General features: G+C 37.1%; 1 protein-coding gene across 10 annotated transcripts in view; it reads right to left on the minus strand.

Moving 5' to 3' along the window:
* The window catches only part of PPIP5K2 (diphosphoinositol pentakisphosphate kinase 2), a 42,361-nt gene extending 20,673 nt beyond the window's left edge, over nucleotides 1–21,688 (minus strand). For all 10 annotated transcript variants that reach the window (XM_055791213.1, XM_055791212.1, XM_055791211.1 and 7 more), the window contains exons 1-17: nucleotides 21,298–21,688; nucleotides 19,006–19,201; nucleotides 18,206–18,296; nucleotides 17,249–17,334; nucleotides 15,675–15,829; nucleotides 15,172–15,273; nucleotides 13,277–13,438; nucleotides 12,029–12,150; nucleotides 10,453–10,554; nucleotides 9,815–9,901; nucleotides 8,850–8,925; nucleotides 8,655–8,764; nucleotides 7,546–7,631; nucleotides 6,761–6,886; nucleotides 6,545–6,666; nucleotides 2,939–3,121; nucleotides 196–337 (exon numbers count right to left, since the gene is read on the minus strand). In XM_055791213.1, the coding sequence (XP_055647188.1) occupies nucleotides 196–337; nucleotides 2,939–3,121; nucleotides 6,545–6,666; nucleotides 6,761–6,886; nucleotides 7,546–7,631; nucleotides 8,655–8,764; nucleotides 8,850–8,925; nucleotides 9,815–9,901; nucleotides 10,453–10,554; nucleotides 12,029–12,150; nucleotides 13,277–13,438; nucleotides 15,172–15,273; nucleotides 15,675–15,829; nucleotides 17,249–17,334; nucleotides 18,206–18,296; nucleotides 19,006–19,201; nucleotides 21,298–21,441 (2,092 nt within the window). In that variant the 5' untranslated portion in view covers nucleotides 21,442–21,688. The remainder of the gene's footprint in view (nucleotides 1–195; nucleotides 338–2,938; nucleotides 3,122–6,544; nucleotides 6,667–6,760; nucleotides 6,887–7,545; nucleotides 7,632–8,654; nucleotides 8,765–8,849; nucleotides 8,926–9,814; nucleotides 9,902–10,452; nucleotides 10,555–12,028; nucleotides 12,151–13,276; nucleotides 13,439–15,171; nucleotides 15,274–15,674; nucleotides 15,830–17,248; nucleotides 17,335–18,205; nucleotides 18,297–19,005; nucleotides 19,202–21,297) is intronic.

Consider the following 21,688-nt stretch of genomic DNA (forward strand, 5'->3'; position numbering starts at 1 on the left):
AAAAGCTTTTACCTGTAATACGACCATGAGTTTCTCCTGCTTTTTACTTTAAAATTATGCATGTGGAAACAGACTGTGAAAATCCTTAACTCAATTCAAGTTCTGCTAAAAGCGTATTTAATGAAGTTATGTTACAATTCTCTCTCAGATGTAAACAAGAGGAACTAAATAGAACTACAAAAATGTTTTAAGTACCTGCAGACTTTGGATCTTCCATTCTTTGCCTGATCTGAGAAGTCAAGCTCTGGATCAAGGAATAGACCTTGTCACATGTCTTTACAGGATTTTTAATAACCTGCATTGATTTTATCAATGAGATGCTTCCAGATGGAGTAAGCTGCAATTTGAGATAAACACAACATTATCCAAATAAACTGACTAGATTTGAAAGAACTGGGGAGGTATTGGAGGAAAAACATTCAAGCAGGGTGGTATTAAGTTTTGAAACCACTTCTCAATTATCTACTCTATTTGAGGCATTAAGAAAAGAAAATACATCAAAAGGTAGTAAGATTTACTAGAGGTTCAGAGGTGACAAGAAATTCATAGGGTAACTAATTCTGTACAGTAAAAACGACTAGTATCAGGAGTCCTAAAACTCTCTTTTTGTTCCAAGAAAGGAAAACTGGAAAGACAGTGAAAACTTTGAACATATTTAGCTACTTTCCAGAACTTCCTTTCAAGTAACTACTGTATTCAAAAGCTTACAAAAAATTCTGTAAGAAATGTCATCATTAGGCTACACACATCACAAAAATTTTATTTAGCATAACTGGAAGGAAGAACCAGATTTGCAACAGTAACTGATACCTGAAAAAAAGTTTGTCTCTTCCTGGTTTAGGTTTTTGTTTCTATAGGACTGCAGCACACAAACACAAACAAAAAGAAACCCTTTAAATGCACATATATCAAGAACACACAAGATGTCCTTAAGAGCTGACTTAGAAATTGTAGAAGCTACAAATTGGCACCATCAAGTTGAGTGTCACTAAAACAATACAGTCAATATCCATGTAAGTGAGACTCAGCCTCATTTTTTCAGAGAAGTCTGCACTATCCAAAGGAAGCTCTCCTGCTTTTGGCCAGGATAGACTTAGTTCTCTTTCTAGTAGCTGGTATAGTGCTGTGTTTTGGTTCTGTGCTGAAAACAGTGTTGGTAATACACAGATGTTTTAGTTCTTTTTAAGCAGTGTTTACACTAAGTCAGAGACTTCTCAGCTTCTCACTCTGCCCCACCAGTGAGTAGGCTGGGGGGCACAAGAAACTGGGAGGAGACGCAGCCAGGACAGCTGACCCCAACTGACTAAAGGGATATTCCTTATCACATGACATCATTCTCAGCACATAAACTCTCCTGGAGATGGCTGAATACCTGCCTGACAACAGAAAGCAGTGAATGAACTTGTTTTGCTTTGCTTGCATGCGTGGCTTTTGCTTTACTTATTAAACTGTCTATATCTCAATGCACAAGTTTTCTCACTTTAACTCTTCCAATTCTGTTTCCCATCCCACCCGGGAGAGTGAGTGAGTGGCTGTGTGGTGCTTAGCTGCTGGCTAGGGTTAAAACAACAACATAAGCAAATTACGATATCAAACAACAATTGACATACATTTCACATATCTATTTGCACTTTCCCCAGTTTCCTCAAATGCATAGGATAATTTAGATTTTTTAGCCCAGGGGTCCTCACACTTTTTAACCAGGGGCCGGCGCGGATGCAGTGGCAGGCAGCCATCTGCAGCTGCTTGGTTTCCCCCCCCAACCCCTGGCGGTGGGGGCAGGGGGGGTCTGTAAATACCAGGGGCCAGATTGAGGACCCTGGGGGGCCTATCCAGCCCGCGCGCCGTAGTTTGAGGACCCCTGTTTTAGCCTTTGTCTAAGAGTAAGCAGTTCCTACCTCCCTATTATGACCAAGTAAAGTGATAGGAAAGGTGCTCTGGCACAGAAAAAAACCATACAGATTGTTTTCCCAAGTAGCAAGTAAGTTAAAAAACCCCCGAAAATATCCAAACCAGAAGAGTTATTGTCACTTTACAATCCCAAAGGTTAGTTATTGTCAGTGACTGTCTAGTAAAATGGGGGAAAATGAATAAATCCTTGAGACCTTGTACCGTCTCGCTTTTTCCCCCCAAGTACTGCTGAATCCACTGCTAGCAGTGGTTTGGATGGTACTTTTAATTACTGTTTAAAAAAAAAAATCCACGTGAAGTGGATCATACAGTGTAATAAAATTATTTTTCAATCATTTGCTCTCAATACCTTTTCAAAAATAGCATTTTAGCTTAAACATCATTTGAGGACTTGTATTTAGTTGTTATACCAGACAGAGTAAGTGCAATTGAATGAGAAGTGTCTTAACAGTAACAAACATTACTTACATTTAAAACCAGGAACAATCATGTTATTCTGTACTAAGTCAGCATAAACTATGTTAATGTGTACTAATTTAGCCTGTTAATGAGACATTTTCTTTCACTGATTGGAAACTACTGGTTTTCAGTGTCTTAGCATTCTTAAAATTAAAACAAAAAGCCTTGTAGCAGATTAAACATTAAAACAGCTGCAGTAGGCAGGCAGCACATTTTGTAATACCACCCACTGCCAAAGTAAAGATAACAGAAAGTGTAAACAATACAGTTTCAGTTCATTAATAATTAAATTTTTTTTAATGGAACAGTGAAAAAGACCTACGCATGAGGTCCCTATCCCCTATATACTCCTATTTCGAAGTCTGTAGCTATTCCGAGTACTTAAATTGCAAGATAGTTCAAAATATCTACTATGACATTTAGTGGAGTTTCCTTTGCAGTTCAAACTGTTAGCAAGCACATAAATAGTTTTTCAAAATAGATACATAAAAATCACTGCTCATTACTTCTACACAAGAATGTGTGGGGATATTTATTTCATTTCATAGGAAACCAATCATATGCTAACCTTATCATAGTCATCAGCAGTAAATTCTCTGTCTCGCTGGAGAATTTCATGGAGTCTTGCTTTAACGCGATGCTGACAGCTGCTTAAAGAATCACTGTCACTGTCCAAAAGACCATTCATATTAGCACTTTTCACCATCTGGACAAGAATAGGAGTCAGTTCTCCCTCTAAGGCCAGTAGTCCCTGAAACAAATAATACAATTAATCAGGCAAACAAGGATGAGAATATGAGCATCTTAAAAAACCCCACTCCAAACACTAATTTAAATTCGAGATTTTATCACTTGCCTGTTAGATAAACAGGGACTTGGCAGACAATACAGATATTTACACAGAAATGGCCCCCAAAACATTGACTTGGTGTGCAGCATTGCTACAGTTGCTGCAACAGTGATGGTGACAAGTCATAAAGCATGGTCCCCAGCACCAGCTGAAGTGACCCTAGCATCTCAGTAGTGCCAGCACTGCTCCTTGGAGGCCACAGCTGTTGAGGTCTTGGGTTGCAGGGAGTGCACCATGCCTTCTCCCTGAGGCTGGCAGCAACAGCAGCCTGACTTGTGGGGGACATGCTTTTCTCGGGGCACTGAATCACTAGATAGCAGCTACAGAAAAAATTAGCAAACCAAGGAACATCTGGGAGGACAAATGGGAGATAGACAGGGTCTTTGCAGAGACCCTACTGAGGCAAAAGTCCAAACCCTGTGTAGCACAGAAGGATATTCAAAAGCTACCATTGAACAACAGGTGAACAGACTTCCAAAACAGAGAGGGCCAGAAACTTCTGTGCCTTTCCTGGTAACAGAAGGGCTCTGGGATAAGGAAGGAAAGGGGTGTGTGTGTGTCTCCTTGTTGACCATTATTGCTGAAATAATTCTGCATCAACACATGCAGCATGGAAACAAACACAAGAAATTAAAAGTCTTAACACTTATAGAGCTTTGCATTTATTCAGATTACAGAGATGTGTTGGAATACTTCACATGAACGGAGTTTTCCCATAGCTAGATACAGGGCCTTTTGGAAGCCAGGAAGGCAAGGAGACAGATTTGGGCTCTATATAAAGGAGTAGCTTGAACACTGGGACTTTTGCTTTCAAACCAGTGACAATCAAGTTGAGATCTTATTTTTAAGAATCAGAGGACAAACAAGCACAGGGCAACATCATGGTGGGCCTCTGCTACAGACCACCTGATTTAAAAGAGGAAATAGATGAAGGCTTGTTAACACAACTGGAGAAAGCCTCCTGACTGCAGGCTCTGTTTTTCATAGGTGCCCTTTGCTCTGGGTACCTCATGCATGGGTAACATTGCAGGGGACAAGCAATCCAGATTTCTGGAAAACACCCAGGACAATTCTTTGACACATGTTACTGATGGACAGTTAAGCAGAGGCATTCCTCTGGACCTGTTATTCAGAAGTGTCAGGAATGTGGAGGTCATCGGCAGCCTTGGTAACTGAAACCTGATATTATGACAGATTCTTGGAGCAGTAAACGAGAAATAATTGCATTAGAGCCCTGGACTTCAAATAAGCAGACTTCAGCTTGTTCATGGAATTCTATGGAGGGGTGTCCTGGAGGACAAAGGTGTCTGGGACAGCTGAATGATCTCCAAAGACAACCTCTTCAAAGCACAAGAGCAGTCCACTCTGATGTATGGGAAGTCACACTGAAGGTCAGCATGGATATAAAAGGAATGCACAGAAGGTGGAAGCAGGGATGGGCTACTTCGGAGGAACAGAGAAACAACCTGAAAATGACTGATGGTATTAAAAACCTAGAGAGATTGTGGAATCTCCATTCCTGGAGATACTCAGAACTTGACTTGATGAGGTTCTGAGCAACCTCATCCAAACTGGCCTTGTGATGTGTGGAGTTGGACTGGATGTCATACTGAGTCCCCTTGAAACCTAAACCTCTCTATGATTCTGTATGATTACTGTAACTCATTCACCTAAGAAGTATTTATGGAACACTTGTACTGTGTCCTCTCACACAATTAAAAGATCTGTATCACTGAAATGAGGAAATTAGTTAATTATTAACAAGTGGAAGTACTATGCCTGCAAAGGGCTACTCAGTAGTAGGAGGAGGAGCAAAAGAGGAATCTGCCTAGCATGAAGAGGGGTAAACGAATATTTGGCAAGTTATTATAGGAAGTTCTGAATTCTGTGTTTTATATTAATAGTTGCTATGAATCCACATTTGTAATGAAAAAAATGCATGCTTTTTAAATATCACCACAAAATTTTTGTAATTTCACCTCAAAAAATATGCATAAAAAAATATTTCTATGAAGTGCCAAGATGCAGTACTGCTATCACATCTTACTTATTAGATATTGATTCTGACAGGCCCAAAGTAAAAAGCCTCTTGCAAGAACTTTAAGAAACTACTTCTATGAATTCGAAAAAAAGCATGAACGTATGGTCTGTACAATTTCCCATTAAAATATATGCAAAGCGGTTTATTAATTCCACATTTCTAATAGTGTCAAACCCTCTAATTTCCTCTTTAAAGTTAGAAATTAATGAACCTGGTTTCAGTGATGTGTTGCCTTTTGTACTCAAAATCTTTTGGTCCAAATAAGCAATTTTTGCTCATGTAAAATGATTACATTACCTCAAATCTATTCCAGTATCTGTGCTTTAACCAACACACATACAGAGTCTGCCACAGAAATCTGAAAAAATTTGAGGAGAGTAAGCCCTAAACAAATAAGCAAGGTGCAGAATAAAAACATTGCCAATCTCATCCTGGGCTGCATCAAGTGTGGTCAGCATGTTGAGGGAAGTAATTGTTCCCCTCTTTCCACTCTCATGAGACCCAACCTGGAGCACTGTGTTCAGCTCCAGGGCCCACAGTAAAAGAAAGACATGGACCTTCTCGAGGGGGTCCAGAGGAGAGTCACGAAGATGACCAGGGGCTGGAGCACCTTCCCTATGAGGACAGGCTGAGAATTTGGGGTTTTTAGCCTAGAGAAGACTCTGGACAGACCTTATAGCAGTCTCCCAGTACTTGAAGAGGGCCTACAGGAAAGATAGGGAGGGATACTTTACCAGGGAGTGTAGTGATAGGACAAGGAGTAATGGTTTTAAACTGAAAGAGGGTAGATTTAGATTCATTATTAGGAAGAAATTATTTACTGTGAGGGTGGCAAGACACTGGAACAGGTTGCCCAGAGAAGCTGTGGATGCCCCTTCCCTGAAGTGTTCAAGTCCAGGTTGGATGTGGCTTTGAGCAACCTGGTCCAGTGGAAGGTGTCCTTGCCCATGGCAGTGGGGTTGGAACTAGATGGTCTTTAAGGTCCCTTCCAGCCCAAAGCATTGTACGATTCTGGAGGTTGTTACTGGAAAGGACTAAGGTATATTGCTAGGGCTGGATAATTAAAACCTGTCTGCATCTGCTCAAAGAACTTCAAATACTTGGCATATGAATTGGATACTTTTTGTCACTGAAATAAATACTCTTTGAAAATGCATTTTGGGTAAAACACAGCCTCATTATATAATGGGGACTCTAATAAACCACAAATCTCCCCAGTTTTCAAAAAACAAACTTGAGAACATCAGAATTTTTACAATTGAAAATACAACTTCACATTGTACCTTAGCAAAAGCTGCTGCAGTCATCTGAACTCGTCCTTCATCAGAAGCGTAGATTTTGAGATCGTGTCGGTAAGTGCTATGTAATCTAAGTAAACCACATCCAGGAAATCCAGCATAATCTCCTAGCAAACAAACATTTTGCTCAAACTCTCATTTTATACTTAATTAACTTCAAAAGGGATTTATGCCATTGAACACTTTTTCAATTTTTTTTACCTTGTCCACCTGGATACATACACCTGAAAGCCCTTCCAAGCTCCTCTGCTTGAACCCTGCCTGCAGGAGTCAATTCTCCTCCCCATTTCAGAACCAGAAGCAGGGATGGCTCATTTCTTCTATTATCTAATTGTACACAGAGAAAGGAGTTTAGTAGTGGAGTATATTCTACATTTCTTTTTTTTTTTTGCAAATGAACAAAAATATTTGGATTACGCAGGGCTTCAGTAAAGAATCTCTTCAACATTATGAAACCTTAGTAACATTCTAACATTAAGAAAATACTGAACTGGGGAACTAAACAGATACCTAAACAGAGAAACCTGAAGTAGTTAAACTACAGAGAAAATTTAAGTCAAGAATATGTAGCATGAATTCTGAAGTAAACCGAGACAGAAAAATTAAACCAAATTAGATGCTAAATACCCTACAGTTATTTCAGTTAATAACCAAGGGTCAAAGACCAGAAAAGCTTATGAAAATTCTAAAGACGGCAGTAAATGTTGAGTCCAATTTTCTTATACTGTCCCCAAAACCACTGTTTTTGGTGAATCACTGAAGCTTCTTTTCACCCCACTTTTCTGTTACAAAAAAGCTCTGTTAATACAAATTTACTACATAGCTTTTTACAATTCAGCAGATTAAGAGACTCTGAATATCTGCCAACAATACAAACATTCATTCAAAACAACATATTCCTTCTTCTTAACATCAAGACATGTTATCAAGGCCATGACTATTTAAATACACATATTAAGTGATTAGGTGCAAAAGTAATACAATACCTTCCTCTTCACTGGAAGTCTTTGGGCAACCATGAGGAAGATATGTTAGCTGAACTTTGCGGTTTATGCCTGAAAAATGCCCATACCTGAAGTAAGAACAGGGGAAAGTAAGAGGGGAAGAGGGAGAGGAGTATTTTAAATATTTTCCTCCAAACCTGCTATGCTCCTGTAACAGGATCTAATAAATCTATGCTGGTCACTGATTTGTGTATTTGATCACCATTTATTGAGGCAGTGCTTAGAACAAACCTAATTCAACAAGCACAGAATGTCTATAGAAGTATCAACCATTCTATACTGAAACATTTAGCAATACTGTCTACTACTTTTTTTTACAACATGGAAATAAATCTGGAAAAAACCCACAACATTTGCAGATTGCATGACTAACTTATCTATTCAGTTCCACAACTACAGTGGCTATCAGTATCCAGAATCTGATCTGGCAGTGTAGATGGCTACTATCTGTTACACAACTAAGTTCTCAAGCAGAACTTAGCATTTCAAACAGTTGTCATAAATTTCAGTAAGTGTCTTTGCCCTGATTTTTTTTAAATTAATGTTATCTACTACCATTTAGAGTTCTGAGACCCCAGATGTTTAACAAACCTTAAAGCCATAGGTTTTTCTTTGCTTTTTTTTTTTTGTTATTACATAATTCAGGCTTAATATACAATGCCTTATTTATTTGATATGCTCTAAGTTCACTGTAAGCAGACAGTACACACGGAGAAACTTCTTACTGGCTCTATCAGACTTCATTATGTCACACACTGCAAGGAGCAGACCCTGTACTCAAATACTTCCATTTTAAAAACACACAAAGTATAAAATTTGAGATCAAACCCCCAAGTTTTTCATGTAGAAAGTACACTGAGACACTATATAGTGCAGGAAAAATTCAATTAAAAAGATAAGGAGAAAAAACAGAGAGATGGCCCAGTTCTTTGTATGTCAAAGGTCACATTCTCTGTTGATAACACCTGTGCTTCAATTAATACATCATTACATATTCGACAATCCTTGCAAGCCAAGCAATACCTGGTCAAACAAGTCAAAACAACAGAACAAAACTTCATTGCTATGCAGACTGAAAATTAATCACTTACATTTCTAATACAGTCTTTAGCTGTTCAAGTTTTGCTTTACTTTCTTCAATTTCAGAATCATTGTTTTGCCCAAGTTCTACAAGGAGTTGCCTTGCTATATCAAGCACTTCCTAAAGAAATGAAACATAGGACTTACTTAAATAAATAATCTTCTACTTACAAAATACCACTACAAGAAAATAAAGACAAACTTGCCTGCAACTGTTTTGGTTTTTTCAGTTTTAGTTTTCCAGATTTATATCCATCGCATTTTTCAAAGAGATCAAAAAATCTTTAAGAGAAAGAACATTGATTTAAAAAATGCAGTTAGGAAGTTAAAATATTACTTGCACAAGTGGCTTTTAAGCCTAAAGTGGTCTGAAATTAGCACCCTTACACTATTTGAAAAGCATGTTAAATCTGCACAGCAGGTCAAACCAACCTTTATCCAAATCTCATTTCCTGAGGAAGTCTTCAGCACAGCACATTAGAAAAATAAGAGCACTGAAAAAGTTCTCTTACTGACTTGCTAAGTGTTAGAAAGAAAAAAAGGGAAGATATTCTAATGTCAATTCTTAATCTTCAAGAATAATTCTAAAGAGAAGTAGGGACCAAAAATACCAAATGAGCAGTCCTACACTTTTACACGATGTATCTTTGAATGCAAGAATCCAGTCCCAAAACAAATAATTACTTTTTACTGAAACTGCACCTAATTCCAGGCCAATTATGTAACGCACTTTATGAATGTTAACATAAATATGGTATCTACCTGAAGTTTAGAGTCAACAAACTTTGACAAAAGTAAAAGACAGAAGGGTTCTGCAAGCTGACAGCTCACACGAGAACATTTATGATAAACAGAAAGGCAGAAGTCATGGTCAAATGGTGAACCAGAAATATTCTCTGCTGCATTATTTTGGATAAAGGTGTCTATAGCAATAAATGCATTTTCATTAAGATCAAGCAGGACTATTCACAAGGCATAGCATGTGATGAGAGGAATTCTGCATAAGTAATTTGACAGTCCTGTTAATTAGCTGCAACATCAGTCAGACTTAAGAGAAAACAAAAAAACCCTTGTATGATGCAATTCCTGCTCAATTCATTGCTTGCATATCCCCACGAACTGAACTCTGCTCTAAAGCATATAAACTGATTTTTACCAAGATTTTACTTACCTCTGATGTTTTACTTCCATTTTCATTTTTTGTTTTGGTGTTCGGTCCCCATGGCGTATTACAGCTATAACACATCTAAGCTCCATCCTGAAATTTCAATAGTTATATTTCACAATTCTATGTATGGGGATGTTCTATTTGATATTAAAACCATCACAAATCAAGATAATTGACAAAGTCGTAGTTATCTGACATAACTACAGAAGTGATGGAAGGATATGGAAGAATTTAAGGTTAACTGAAAATGATGTAAGGTTTAAAATACAAATATTGATTTTAAGACTTGAGCAACTACAGAATATCTATTTTAAGTAGTTTTTAAAATGATTTTGAGGTTCATTAAATGAGAGAGCATGTTTATTAGAAGTGCATATTAAGTTGGTGCTGGAACAATAATTAGCAGTGAAGGAAGCTATGCAAAAAAGATGCTACACTTGAAAATCTGCTGTTCTATACTCAGCTTGACTAAGGGTCAGAAACTGATTGCTGGCATAGCAATTGTGATTCCTTCCTTGTTTTCATCACACAAAACAAGCGCTCATAGGCCAAAGTGGGCACACCTTGTGAAGAGAAAAAAAATTCACACAAAAGTTACATTAGAAATTTGCACAGTTCAGGTGTAGCTACTATTTTCTTACATTGTTCCAGAGGTAGTTGGCACAATAGGGATGTCTTCAGCTTCCAGGGGAATCGACCATGGTATCTGAAACTGGGGAGCAAGTTCTCTCATTATGATATTTCTAAAAAGGGGTTAAAAAGAAAAAAACCCACATCATTAAGTTTAAAGCACAGCTTATACAATATATACAAACCCCAAACCAAACAGGTAATAGATACATGCATTTTTATCAATGTGGTTTTAGAGTACTAGTAGTCATGAGATTCTAGATACATATGTTTCTTCTACTTGTATAATAAAACCCGACTTAAGAATTTAAACCTACTACAACTTCTACAGGTACATTATACTAACGGCCCTGGATTTGTAAGAATCCTCAGGTTTTGCACTCCAATTCCTAAAAAAGTTCCTTGAAAATGACTGAGACTTGTTCATACAAATATTTAGACACTGTATTCCATTGCCTAACTGAAAGTCTCTGATAATCAGCAAGCTATTCTCATCAAAGAGTAAAGAGCACTGGAAAGACTCTGGTCATAACTACAAAATGACAACACTGCCTCCCCTACAGAACGTTGTTCACCTTGCTAATGCTCTGTTTACCAGGTATGTCATCAAAACATACTGAACTTCAGATTAATATCTACATAAGAAGCATGTAACATGAAGGAAAAAACCTGTGCATCTTAAAGTAGAATAAGCCAAAATTTAATTTCTGAAAAGCTTGAAAAAAATTTGCTGTTACTTAACACTGCAATATATTACTTTAAGGAATAAAGCATAAGGAAAAAATGGTAACTTTTTTCAGAGAATTCAGCAGCTACAGAAATTTGAAAAAGGAGAAATCAAAACAGATCTGAGAATTGTAACTCTAACTCAAGAAATGGCCGAAAACAACAGGACTACAGTTGTTACCTAGAATTTCAGCTTAGCTCTTCCTCTGTTTAGTAAGATCCCAGACCATTTGATAATGCAGAAAGTCATGTTGTATCTCATCAGTGCAATCTTACTGTAAAGCCAGTTTAACTGGCCAAAATGGGATCAGCCTACTTTGAGGGCAACATTTCATTGGCATAGAGTTCACTATCCAATCCCTTGTTACACTTTTTTTTCCTACCAGCAGTAAAGAAAAGATTATGTGACAGAAAACACCTTGATATTACATCCGTTTGGATTTATCAGTATGAACTCCACAAAATGCACAAGTATACAGCAGCTTCAGATCAAGGACAAGGCACATTAATTTGGGCACATACTAAACAGCAGCAAACATAACCATCCAGTGGCGTTTCTCTACTTGAAAAAAAAATCTCAACTACCTTTAAGAATTTAATCCAGCTTTCAAAATACTTATTCAGTTAGCTTTAAGTGTTCACAAAACACTCAGATTCAGTTGTTTTGCATGATTTCAGGAATAAGTAATTTATTTAGGATGTTTTAAAGTACTTTATTATTTAATTTAATGACTTATTTTATGTGAGACTTCATTTTAAATTCTTACTTTAGGAATAACAAAAATAACTAGTACATAAAATATAGTCACATACAACAGAATGAATAGGCAAAATTCCTGAAAAAGATCAGTGAACCCTTACCCCAGTATCTTAGCACAATCATCATAGTATTTCATGGAATTTTTCACAAAACTGAAGCCATTCACATCACAGACATAGGACTGTCCATTAGCACGCAGCAAATCAAAGCCACAAACTGTTTGCTGTTTTTAAGAATAAAAGTTCAAGTCATTGATCATCTTCCTTAGGACTGCTTGCTCTAAATAAACTTTATATTTTAACATGGTATTCATCTGAAAACATGACAAAAATATGATAGATTTTATATGTAGTGCCTTTGTCAGTTCCATGTTAGGTTCACTCATGCCATGCAAACACCCTCCTATTTTTAATTTTATATCCCCAACTTGATTTTACCCTTCCTACACATCCCTAGCAGTATCAGTATTGAAGGTCAAGTTCACACATGCACGAACTTCACGCTTTACAGCATAAGCAATGGTGGGCCTACAAATTCCCCTTTCTGACAGTGGTTTCCCTCCCTCTACACATAGTTTTTAAACTATGTTGGCAGGCAAGAAATGACAAAATATCGATAAAATAATTTTTGCCTAAATTTAAATTTGACAGTATAGTTTTTGACACTGACGTAACATTGACGTTATTAGTACAGAACACTACATGTTATTTCATCAAATTACTTCTTTAGATCTCAAAAGCCCACTTTGCTGGGTGACATTTCACATCCTACAGGCTCCAGAATGCCATCATAGTTACAGACAGATAATGAGACAGACTGGAAAACAGCCTTTTAAAAAGACAGGTGAAAGGAGGGTAAGAGATCGAATGAAGTTTTGAACATAAGAATCTTAAAACTATAAAACAAATTGAAACTATTGGATACTCCAAATAAGGACCTAGTCAGTACCAAATCAACATTTAATTGGGCCCAACATAGTTATTAGGTAACAAAAGTTACAAACACTTAACTACTGAAATTGTGTTTTGCTAACTCAGAAACCATTAACAAAATGTGGGAACATATGCACAGAACAGATACACTGTGGACTAGCAAAGCACAATAGCATCATGTGAATTCAGGAAACTTACACAACTTAAGCTACCCATTCAGAACTTTTCAATGCACTAAAGGAATAATTCTTCTAGATTAAAAAGATGTGAATATGGAAGTTTAACATTCCACCTTCCTAGGAGTTCTGCAGCACTTATCACTGCTGGCTCTGTGCGTTAAAACCCTACAGAAGTTTCATGTAATAAACAATTATTTAACAGTAAACGTTTGATCAGATAGGAAAGTAATCTGCTTACTTTAAAGGCAAGGCATACTTTCCAAGCAATTAACTTCTCTCTTGCATTCAGGATGACTGGATACCTCACTTCTTTCCCTTCACTGTCTCGTTCTACTTTGCCATCCAATGCTGGAGACTTCCGTGCTTCAGCATGAGCATAGTCTGGACCTACTGTGTACACCTTTATCAAAGAACAGGAACTCTTGATTCAGTGTAATTAAATTACATTCCATATAAGCATACAGTTCGCTAAATTTATCTCAAATGTTATAACAAATTCAAAAGATACTAGCTGCTTTCATCATTGAAAAGATTACTCTGAAGTACCTTCCTCAATGCCATTCTCTGCATTCTCAGAACACTCATCATTTACTGACAACCTAGGATAAAGCAAGACGAGGAATAGCTGGACCACAGGTAAAGAAAAAGAATAATTATAAAACGTGATGAATAAAAATTATGGTGATAAAGAGGTAAAGAATAATGTTTTCCTCTCCAAAACATCTGCAGAACTTGATGAGAAGTTTAATTCAATAATCATTTCAGCTTACCTGATTATGGAAAACTGGCTGCAGGGCTAAGTGGTTCTCTTTACTAAAAAATATTTTCATATTTTAGGCAAGACTAAACAAAGTAAAGATCTGCCCAGTTTTAGCATGACAAGGCCAGGGCTTGAGAGAATGATTGTGCAATCTACTCTGCCACAGTTACTGAAAGGACTGGGGCATATGCTACAGGAGACTTGTCAGCAGCTCACAAAGATGGGCTACTGCCACTTTAATTAAAAAGAAAACTCTTAAGCTGTGATAAAAAGCCATTCAGCTATGCCAATTTAGACAATTCAGGCAATAGGGTGAGTTGGGATAAGCTGCCTAATATAAAGGTCACAATCTTGTTACTTGCAGAAAATCCATTGTTTATTTGAGGTGTTAGAAGTCCACTGCTGCTGCCTGATACGCACTACAAGTAGTCAAAACAGTCCCCACCACGCAAGTAATTTCAATCTCTTCAGTTTGCAAGACACTTCTCTTTTTGCAAACGGGATGTAAAAGTCTTACAGAGACGTCTGTCAACCTATTGCAAAGTATGGCACAGTATAACCATCTGAGGAGTATAGCTCATGAAAACATAGCAACTTAAAGAATGGGGAATTTGTCTAAGAACATAAAATGACCATAGCTCTCACGTATGACCAAGTGGAAGAAACTGATTGCAACTGATAAAAGGGCTCTTTGGCCTAACACTGGATTAGATCTCACATGCTCTAAACCTCTGCTTTTTGTCTAAAAGCAGTGATCCTCAGGCCACTTGTAAAACATTTACTTTACATGTTTTGTGATGGGCTTAAAATAGCCAGAACTAACACAAAGGGAAAGAAAGCAATCTCCATAAGGGGCTGGCTTAATACTTATTTTGTTAATGTTGTTTTAGCATTCTTTTATGACACCTGATCATTACATCTGTTAGGATAATAAATGAACAAGAGTGAAAATAATTACAGATAAAGTCATTGTATTATTTTCTGCAACTTCATATCATTTTAGTAAGTAACTTTTGTATATTAATTAGAATACTAGGATAGTTGGTAAAATCTATTTCAATTACAGATTTCTTTGTAACCTTCAGACAAAGTATCTAGGCAGCATCTGTTTACACAGGAATGTATATGCTGTTCTGGCACTAACACAATACAAAAAGGAAGAAAATGTGTTGAGTAATAATACTTGATTCTAACAACATAAGCAAAGCTGCTCTACAAGTTCTGTATTTCACTAGAATAAGAATTATGTTCTTTACTTATGAACTATATCAAAACTTCATTTGACACAAAGATATACTTTCATCTTTAAAACTGACAAGTTCTTGGAGCACTTGATAGTTCTAAATATAAATAAGCATGTGCTATTGTCATACCTTCACATCAGTGCCATCTGTAGGCATGAATTCCTCATAAATATAGGAGCCTGTTTTTCTCACACTGCTTTCAGGAGAATAAACACTGCTTCTGCTGCCAATCTGAAATGAATATTTTTCTATTAATAAATTCATAGGCTACTGCCTGAGAAACTTTAAAACTCCTTAAAACAATGCACCTACTGAGAAAACACTTCCTGTACAAAATGAAGCAAGCAGGTTTTGATGATTCCCAAAAGTTTAAGATTCTAAAAGTGCTATGATAGTGTATGCTTCTTTTACCTGTAAGAATCTGCAGTGGGCTGACAACCCACTGCAAAGAACAAGGGTCTTCATCCAATCTACATGTTTTCCTGAAATTACTTTCTCTGATCTGCCACTACTCCTACACAAGGAGGACATGACAAAAAAGGTCCCTGCTAACATATGGATAGGACAGAATTGCTCCACAGTTCTGTTAGACATCTACAATTGCTTCAACAGCTTTAGTATGATACCCTCACCTTTCGAAAGAGCCTCTGGCTTCCACCCCCAGCAGATGTTGGATAATAAATGTAAACATTGTGGTCCTCAGCACTAACTGGCTTTTCTACAAAAGGCTTTTGGAAGATTTCTCCATTCACTTCCACATGATCTTCTCCTTCAATCAAGTTGCATTCTGAAGAAACAGTGTGAACAACAGAAATGTAATAATTTATTCATGGAATGAAATTATTAGAAATTTGAGGCAATTTTATAGGATGAAGTAAAAAATTATATCACAGTTTTGGTTCAGTGATTTGTTACTGACTGCCTGAAGAATCGATGGTCATGTGCTAAACATGTCTGCTGTAGCAAGTCTGTATTATGTTAATTTTAATCTTATGTTCCAAGATTTCTGTTGATTCCCTCAGTGTCAGACAGCACACCATCTCCTACAGAAGCATAAACTTGCATGGGTGTATTCTTTTTGAAATGTTTTGAAGATGGGGCTAGAGCTGTTTGACTCACTCTTCAGTGCCATTCATGGAGAGCAAACATGGTGTGGTCTCAGATGCACTAATACTCTGCAACGACAGCAGGCTGAGAACTGTCTCATACTGTGTCATTGATGGACTGGGCACAGGTCCTCTGGAATTTGGAATCTCTTCACAACTGGTTGGCAGCATGCGGCTGCTTTAATTTGACTTTTTTAGCATAAATGAGTCCTTTTCCCCCTACCTATATGGTACTTAGTTGCCAGCTGGGGTTAAATCACACCAGTCATCTAGGGCTGTGGCTTTAGCTGTAGACATACTAATCTAAAATTCCCTACCTCCCTACACCACAGTAATACTTCAGTTTTCTTTCTCTCTTACTCTTGTGTCTTGACCTGTCCTGTGTCATTGCAATCTCCCACTGTTGCTCTAAGTTTCCACTTCAGTAGAAAAAGCTGTTAAGTTTGTTATGAGATATAGGAAAAATTAATTCCAGTTTATATTCAGAGTATATCATCTGCAGATCTGTCCAAACTAGATTTCCCTTACCTGGTTGCTTGTATTTAGAAAGGAAAGTATTCAATAGCCTGACTTGTTTCTGTCAATATTACTTTCCTAAGCAAAATTACTAATCATTGTTGGTAATGTAACATCATCAATGCTGCTCTCCTCAGCGACATATTAGAATCACAGTTTGAGTTTGGAGGCCCTTATACTCTAGTTGGTCTGTGATGGTGGTAAGATAATTGTGACCCCAGGCTTCAGAATCATGCTTTTCAGATGCATACTGTACTGCCAATGGCTGGGATGGAATTAAGTTTTCTTCACAGCAGCTGGTATGCCGTTATGTTTTGAGTTTGTGACCAAACCAGTCTTTATGTTTTAGTTGTTGCTCAGCAGTGCTTACAAGCCTCAACAGTCTTTTCTGTTTCACATACTGTCCCCACAGCCAGTAGGGGTTAACCCACAACAATAATTTAAATACTGGAGGAGAAATCAACCTCTGCAGAAAAGAATTAATTGTCTAGCAAGTGAAAATTAGCTTTCCACTATGTATGTAGTATTCTCCATTGGAGAACAAAGCAATGGTAATGGTTGATATTTTAGTTAACAGTTTTTACCCTGGGGATTGTTTGGATCACGGTTCAGAACTGCATAGCGAGGAAGTAAAATGCCTTCAGCTTTAAGAATGCCATATACTTCTCTCCTAGAAGAAGAGAACAGAAGTTGCACAGTAAGACCGCAAATCCTGCCAATATTTGTATTTTACAGTCCATGAGTAAGGGAGAAGAAAAATACATACAAATGTTGCTCCCCCACCCCCCCAATTACACAGGATAAGACTACACATATAATACTCTATAAATACCGTGCTTTTAAGGTCACTGACACAGCTGTACCTTTACAGTGATCTCATCAAGATCAATAAAAACGTAATTTGCTATGCCACTCCTGTCCTTACCACTCTGGCAGTGCAACAGCAATTTACATAGAACAATACTCTTGTTAAAGGAGATTATTAACATGAAGAGTTGAAAAAGTGAAGGCATCTAAAAGAGCAAGTCTGCTCACTGTTCAGAAGGCTCCAATGCTTATTTTTGCTCATTACTGTTTTTTTAATTTGTTATGCATGATTGCAGCTCCAAAAGAAAATTCACTTTGAATAACCACATGATCTTTGAATACCAATTTCTGTTAAGTATCCACTTGACAGAAAAAAGACCTTTAATAAGTCATATGAATTCACAATTATAGGATGTTGTACAGTTGCTATACATACCTATGCTATACCTCTTTTCAGAGTTCAAACTCTTTTATTTGTTATGCTTTAGACAAATGTATCACCAAATTTCTACCTTGGTAAATGTTCAGATGTATCGATATAAAAGCAGTAAAAGAAAAAAACACACAGGCACATCCCACAAAACTATGCATACATTAATAAAACACAGCATTCACTGCAATTTTATTTATACTACTGTACAATACACTGGAACTATTGATATGCAATAACAACAGATTCTCATGTCACCGACTTGAAAGTAATTTGCTGTTTGCAGGTAATTTGTGTTACTTACCTATCTTGTATGTGATACTGCATATTCAAGTCATTGATTATGAATGGATTCCTGAGTTTTGCATAGGCAACTGCTTTGTCCAGTGGAAATCCTAAAATATTTAAGGCAAGTAAATTAAAACTACAAGACACACCACCAGTAAATAGCCTGGAACCCTCATATTCAAGCTTTAGAGTATAACCGGAGATGTGACTTAAGTGGGAAGATGCTCTGTCAACTATAGACACATAACATCAACTTAAGACCACCATGAAAGTGCAGCCTAATTTCAGTATGGGCTGCCAAAAACAGTGGTCCTGTCTCCAGTTCTCTTCTCCTCACTCCACATGCCCTCCATTTCCGTAGGGCTAGAATTAAGGCTTTTATTGCCTCTGTCCCAAAACACGATTTTTAACTTCAGCCTACTCCTCTTTGGTTCGCTGCCCAACCCCACAAAGAAACCTAGATGTTAGCAGAGATACACGACAGTGGCCAGGGACCCAACACTCCCACTGAGAAAGTAGCATGCCTTCACAGTTATTGGACCAAAAGTGTTAGTCACCATTTTCCCTAGCTCCACAAATATTTACCAATGGAATAGCTATTTTAAACACTATGTCAGACAGGACTTTCTCAGGCAATAAAAACAGTATCATTTAAAAATTTTATTTTAAAAGTTAGTTGTATTATATTAAACAAGACAAATGAACCTCTTCCTAGGAAAATCTAATAAAACTACAAGACAAAAAAATAAAAAGATCCTCGAACTGGTTAAAGTATTCAGATGTCAAAAATACTTATGTTATTATTGGAAGATGTACCTTTAGAATGAAAAGAAATGAGACAGTCACATAAAGGCCAGTTTTCTACTGGCTCATTCAAAATAACATCCTCTTCAAATATTACCACAGTGATGTACTTAAACATGGAGAGGCGTTCAAGAATTTCTTTCATTGGTTTGGACTTAGATTTCTTCGCCATTGAACAAATCCCAACTGCGATTTGTCTTTCTGGTGGCTGAAGAGGGTGAGAAAAAAACAATTATTATTTTTACATTTTCTCAGAACACAACAGGGTTTTAGCAGCCCAATAGTAGAGCAGACTGTTTTCTGGTAAAACTCACATGCTACCTTTAATTTAGTAAATTGCTAGGAGGTAACAAAATGCAGCGTGACAGCACACCACACTGCATCCTGATAAAAATGCCTCAAAAAATTAAACTATTTAATAGCTCTACACTAATTTTTATGAGTATTGCATCAGGAATAATACACAGGATCAAAACCTAAATCAGAAATGTGAAATCTGAATGAAATCATTCTTGCAGCTTACTCTGAAATTAACCAGCAATTAATTTTTAATCTATTTAATTTTCCTACATCTACTCAGTAGTCACAAGGCTTCTCATCTTATTACCTAATATTACAACTGTGTAGAAGAATGGCTGCAGAAGCGTGGCCTTAGAATCTCTGAAGATCTGCACAATCCAGGCCTGGTATTAGAACAGGCCTGTAATCAGAATTGTACTGAAGTTGCTGTGCTGAAGTTAACAAGAAAGGCAGCCTTGAGCTATTCTTGAATCCTGAGACCAAGTAATTACGTTGTGCCAACAGGCCGTGGCTGTAGCAAGCTACAGCTGCTGGGACAGCAGGTGCAGGGCCAAGAAAGATAGGGACTGGTATAGGAAAATAGGGAGTAACAAACTACAAGGCTGAAGCACAGCAACACAATTAGCTACATGGATAGAATGCTTATTTTAGTCATGATAATTAGGGGTGTGAGAACCGTGCGCGTTTAGAGACTACTAACCAATTATATTTCTGCTTTACGAATATGCATGTGTATCGGTTCTATATAAGTAGTGTTAGAAACTAATAAAGTGGAGCAAGATGCATAACTCATATTGAGCATCTTCTTGACTCCGTCGAACCCTTCTTCCAACACAACTGAATTATGAAAAGGCGAACTAATTAACCAGAAAACACTATTCTAGATTTCTGAGTTATTTTGTGCATAGACAGTTTCATTTTTCTTCTGTATACTCTGTATTGCCTTCCATGTTATAAGCCTTTAAAAACTCTTTCCCCCAATGGTATTCCTAAGTGCCACAGCCAACCTCCTACTCCATTTAAAAAGAAACAAACAAAAAAACCCCAGAACAATCCTTTATTTCAACTTGCTGTTCTTTTAAAACTGAGCCAATTACCTTCCTTTGCTAAAACACACTGACTGAATTGAGCTGAGCTGCTGATTTTGCACCACTACTCTGCATTTCCAAGTTGCATTTAATGGTAAAATGCTCTATTAACACTTCCTTGCATTACCATTTTTTAGACATGCTTGCAATCAGTGAATATCTAATTTATTCCCTGAAGTTAAATGTCACAGACTAAGAGAACAGCAAAACACAGCTAAAAAGATAACATGACTAATTATGCATATTAAAATCAAGAGTTTGTCTAAAATTCTAAATTAAATTTTAGTTTTAAAAAAATTAATTTTTTAAAATTTATTTTAAATTTAATTTTTTTAAAAAACCAAAAATGTCTAAAACTAAAAATTTGTTAAGCACAGTGCTAAAATACCATTCAGAACACTCTGCAAGGATAATAAACCAAGGCATAACAGATTAATTTAGCATGCACTGTGTATACACGAAGAGAAGAATGAAAACATGTCAGATCTTAATGAAAGCAACATTAAGATGAAAAAAAGAAATGTTGAGTCTGTTCAAACTGAAAAAGTAAAAGACAACACACAAAAAAGAAAACCTCATTTTTTGGTACTAGTTATCCAAATAAATAAAATTAAGACTTAATGCATCAGGTTCATTCCAGAATCCACGTCAAGTCTGCAAAGCTGGCACATGAATCTCGGCTGCTCTGAAACTCTCTATTAAGGTCTAGCACATCTACTTCAAAGATCTAGGTATACTTACTTTTCAAGTGTGCTGCATTTCCAAACATAACTGACAGATCATTATCTGAATATGACCGACTTCCCAACTCAGAACACCATTTCAGTATTACAGTTGTGTGATTTAATATGATTTTAAAGTAAAACAATGCTACAGAACATACAGAATAGTACACACATGTCCCTACAGTACATACAGAATCATACTCTTCCTCTTCTTCTTCCCCATGGTCATAGAAGTGCTCATAATCTGCTGATCTGGCCGAGTCCAACAACCCTTCTCCATCTTCTCCTCCCACGAAGAATCTAGGAGGATCGTTCTCTGTTGCACTAACAGACATGGTTACAAGATCTACAGAGATCTATGTAGAAACTGCAGCCACTTTGGCAGCTGAGATACTGGGCATGTTTCCCACTGACTCGGGAACACAAAAGTCCCCTGCTCTTTGATGTTGCTTGTGCGGTGTTGCCACTGTGACCACGTTGTCTGCCAGGCACTGTTTAACTGTTATCATCTGTTCATTATTGGTTTGAATTGCTGCTCCAAGAAATCCACAATAGGCTTCCTGAGATGATACACTTTTTAAC

The sequence above is a fragment of the Falco peregrinus genome, chromosome Z (assembly GCF_023634155.1).
Source record: "Falco peregrinus isolate bFalPer1 chromosome Z, bFalPer1.pri, whole genome shotgun sequence".
NCBI lineage: Eukaryota > Metazoa > Chordata > Aves > Falconiformes > Falconidae > Falco > Falco peregrinus.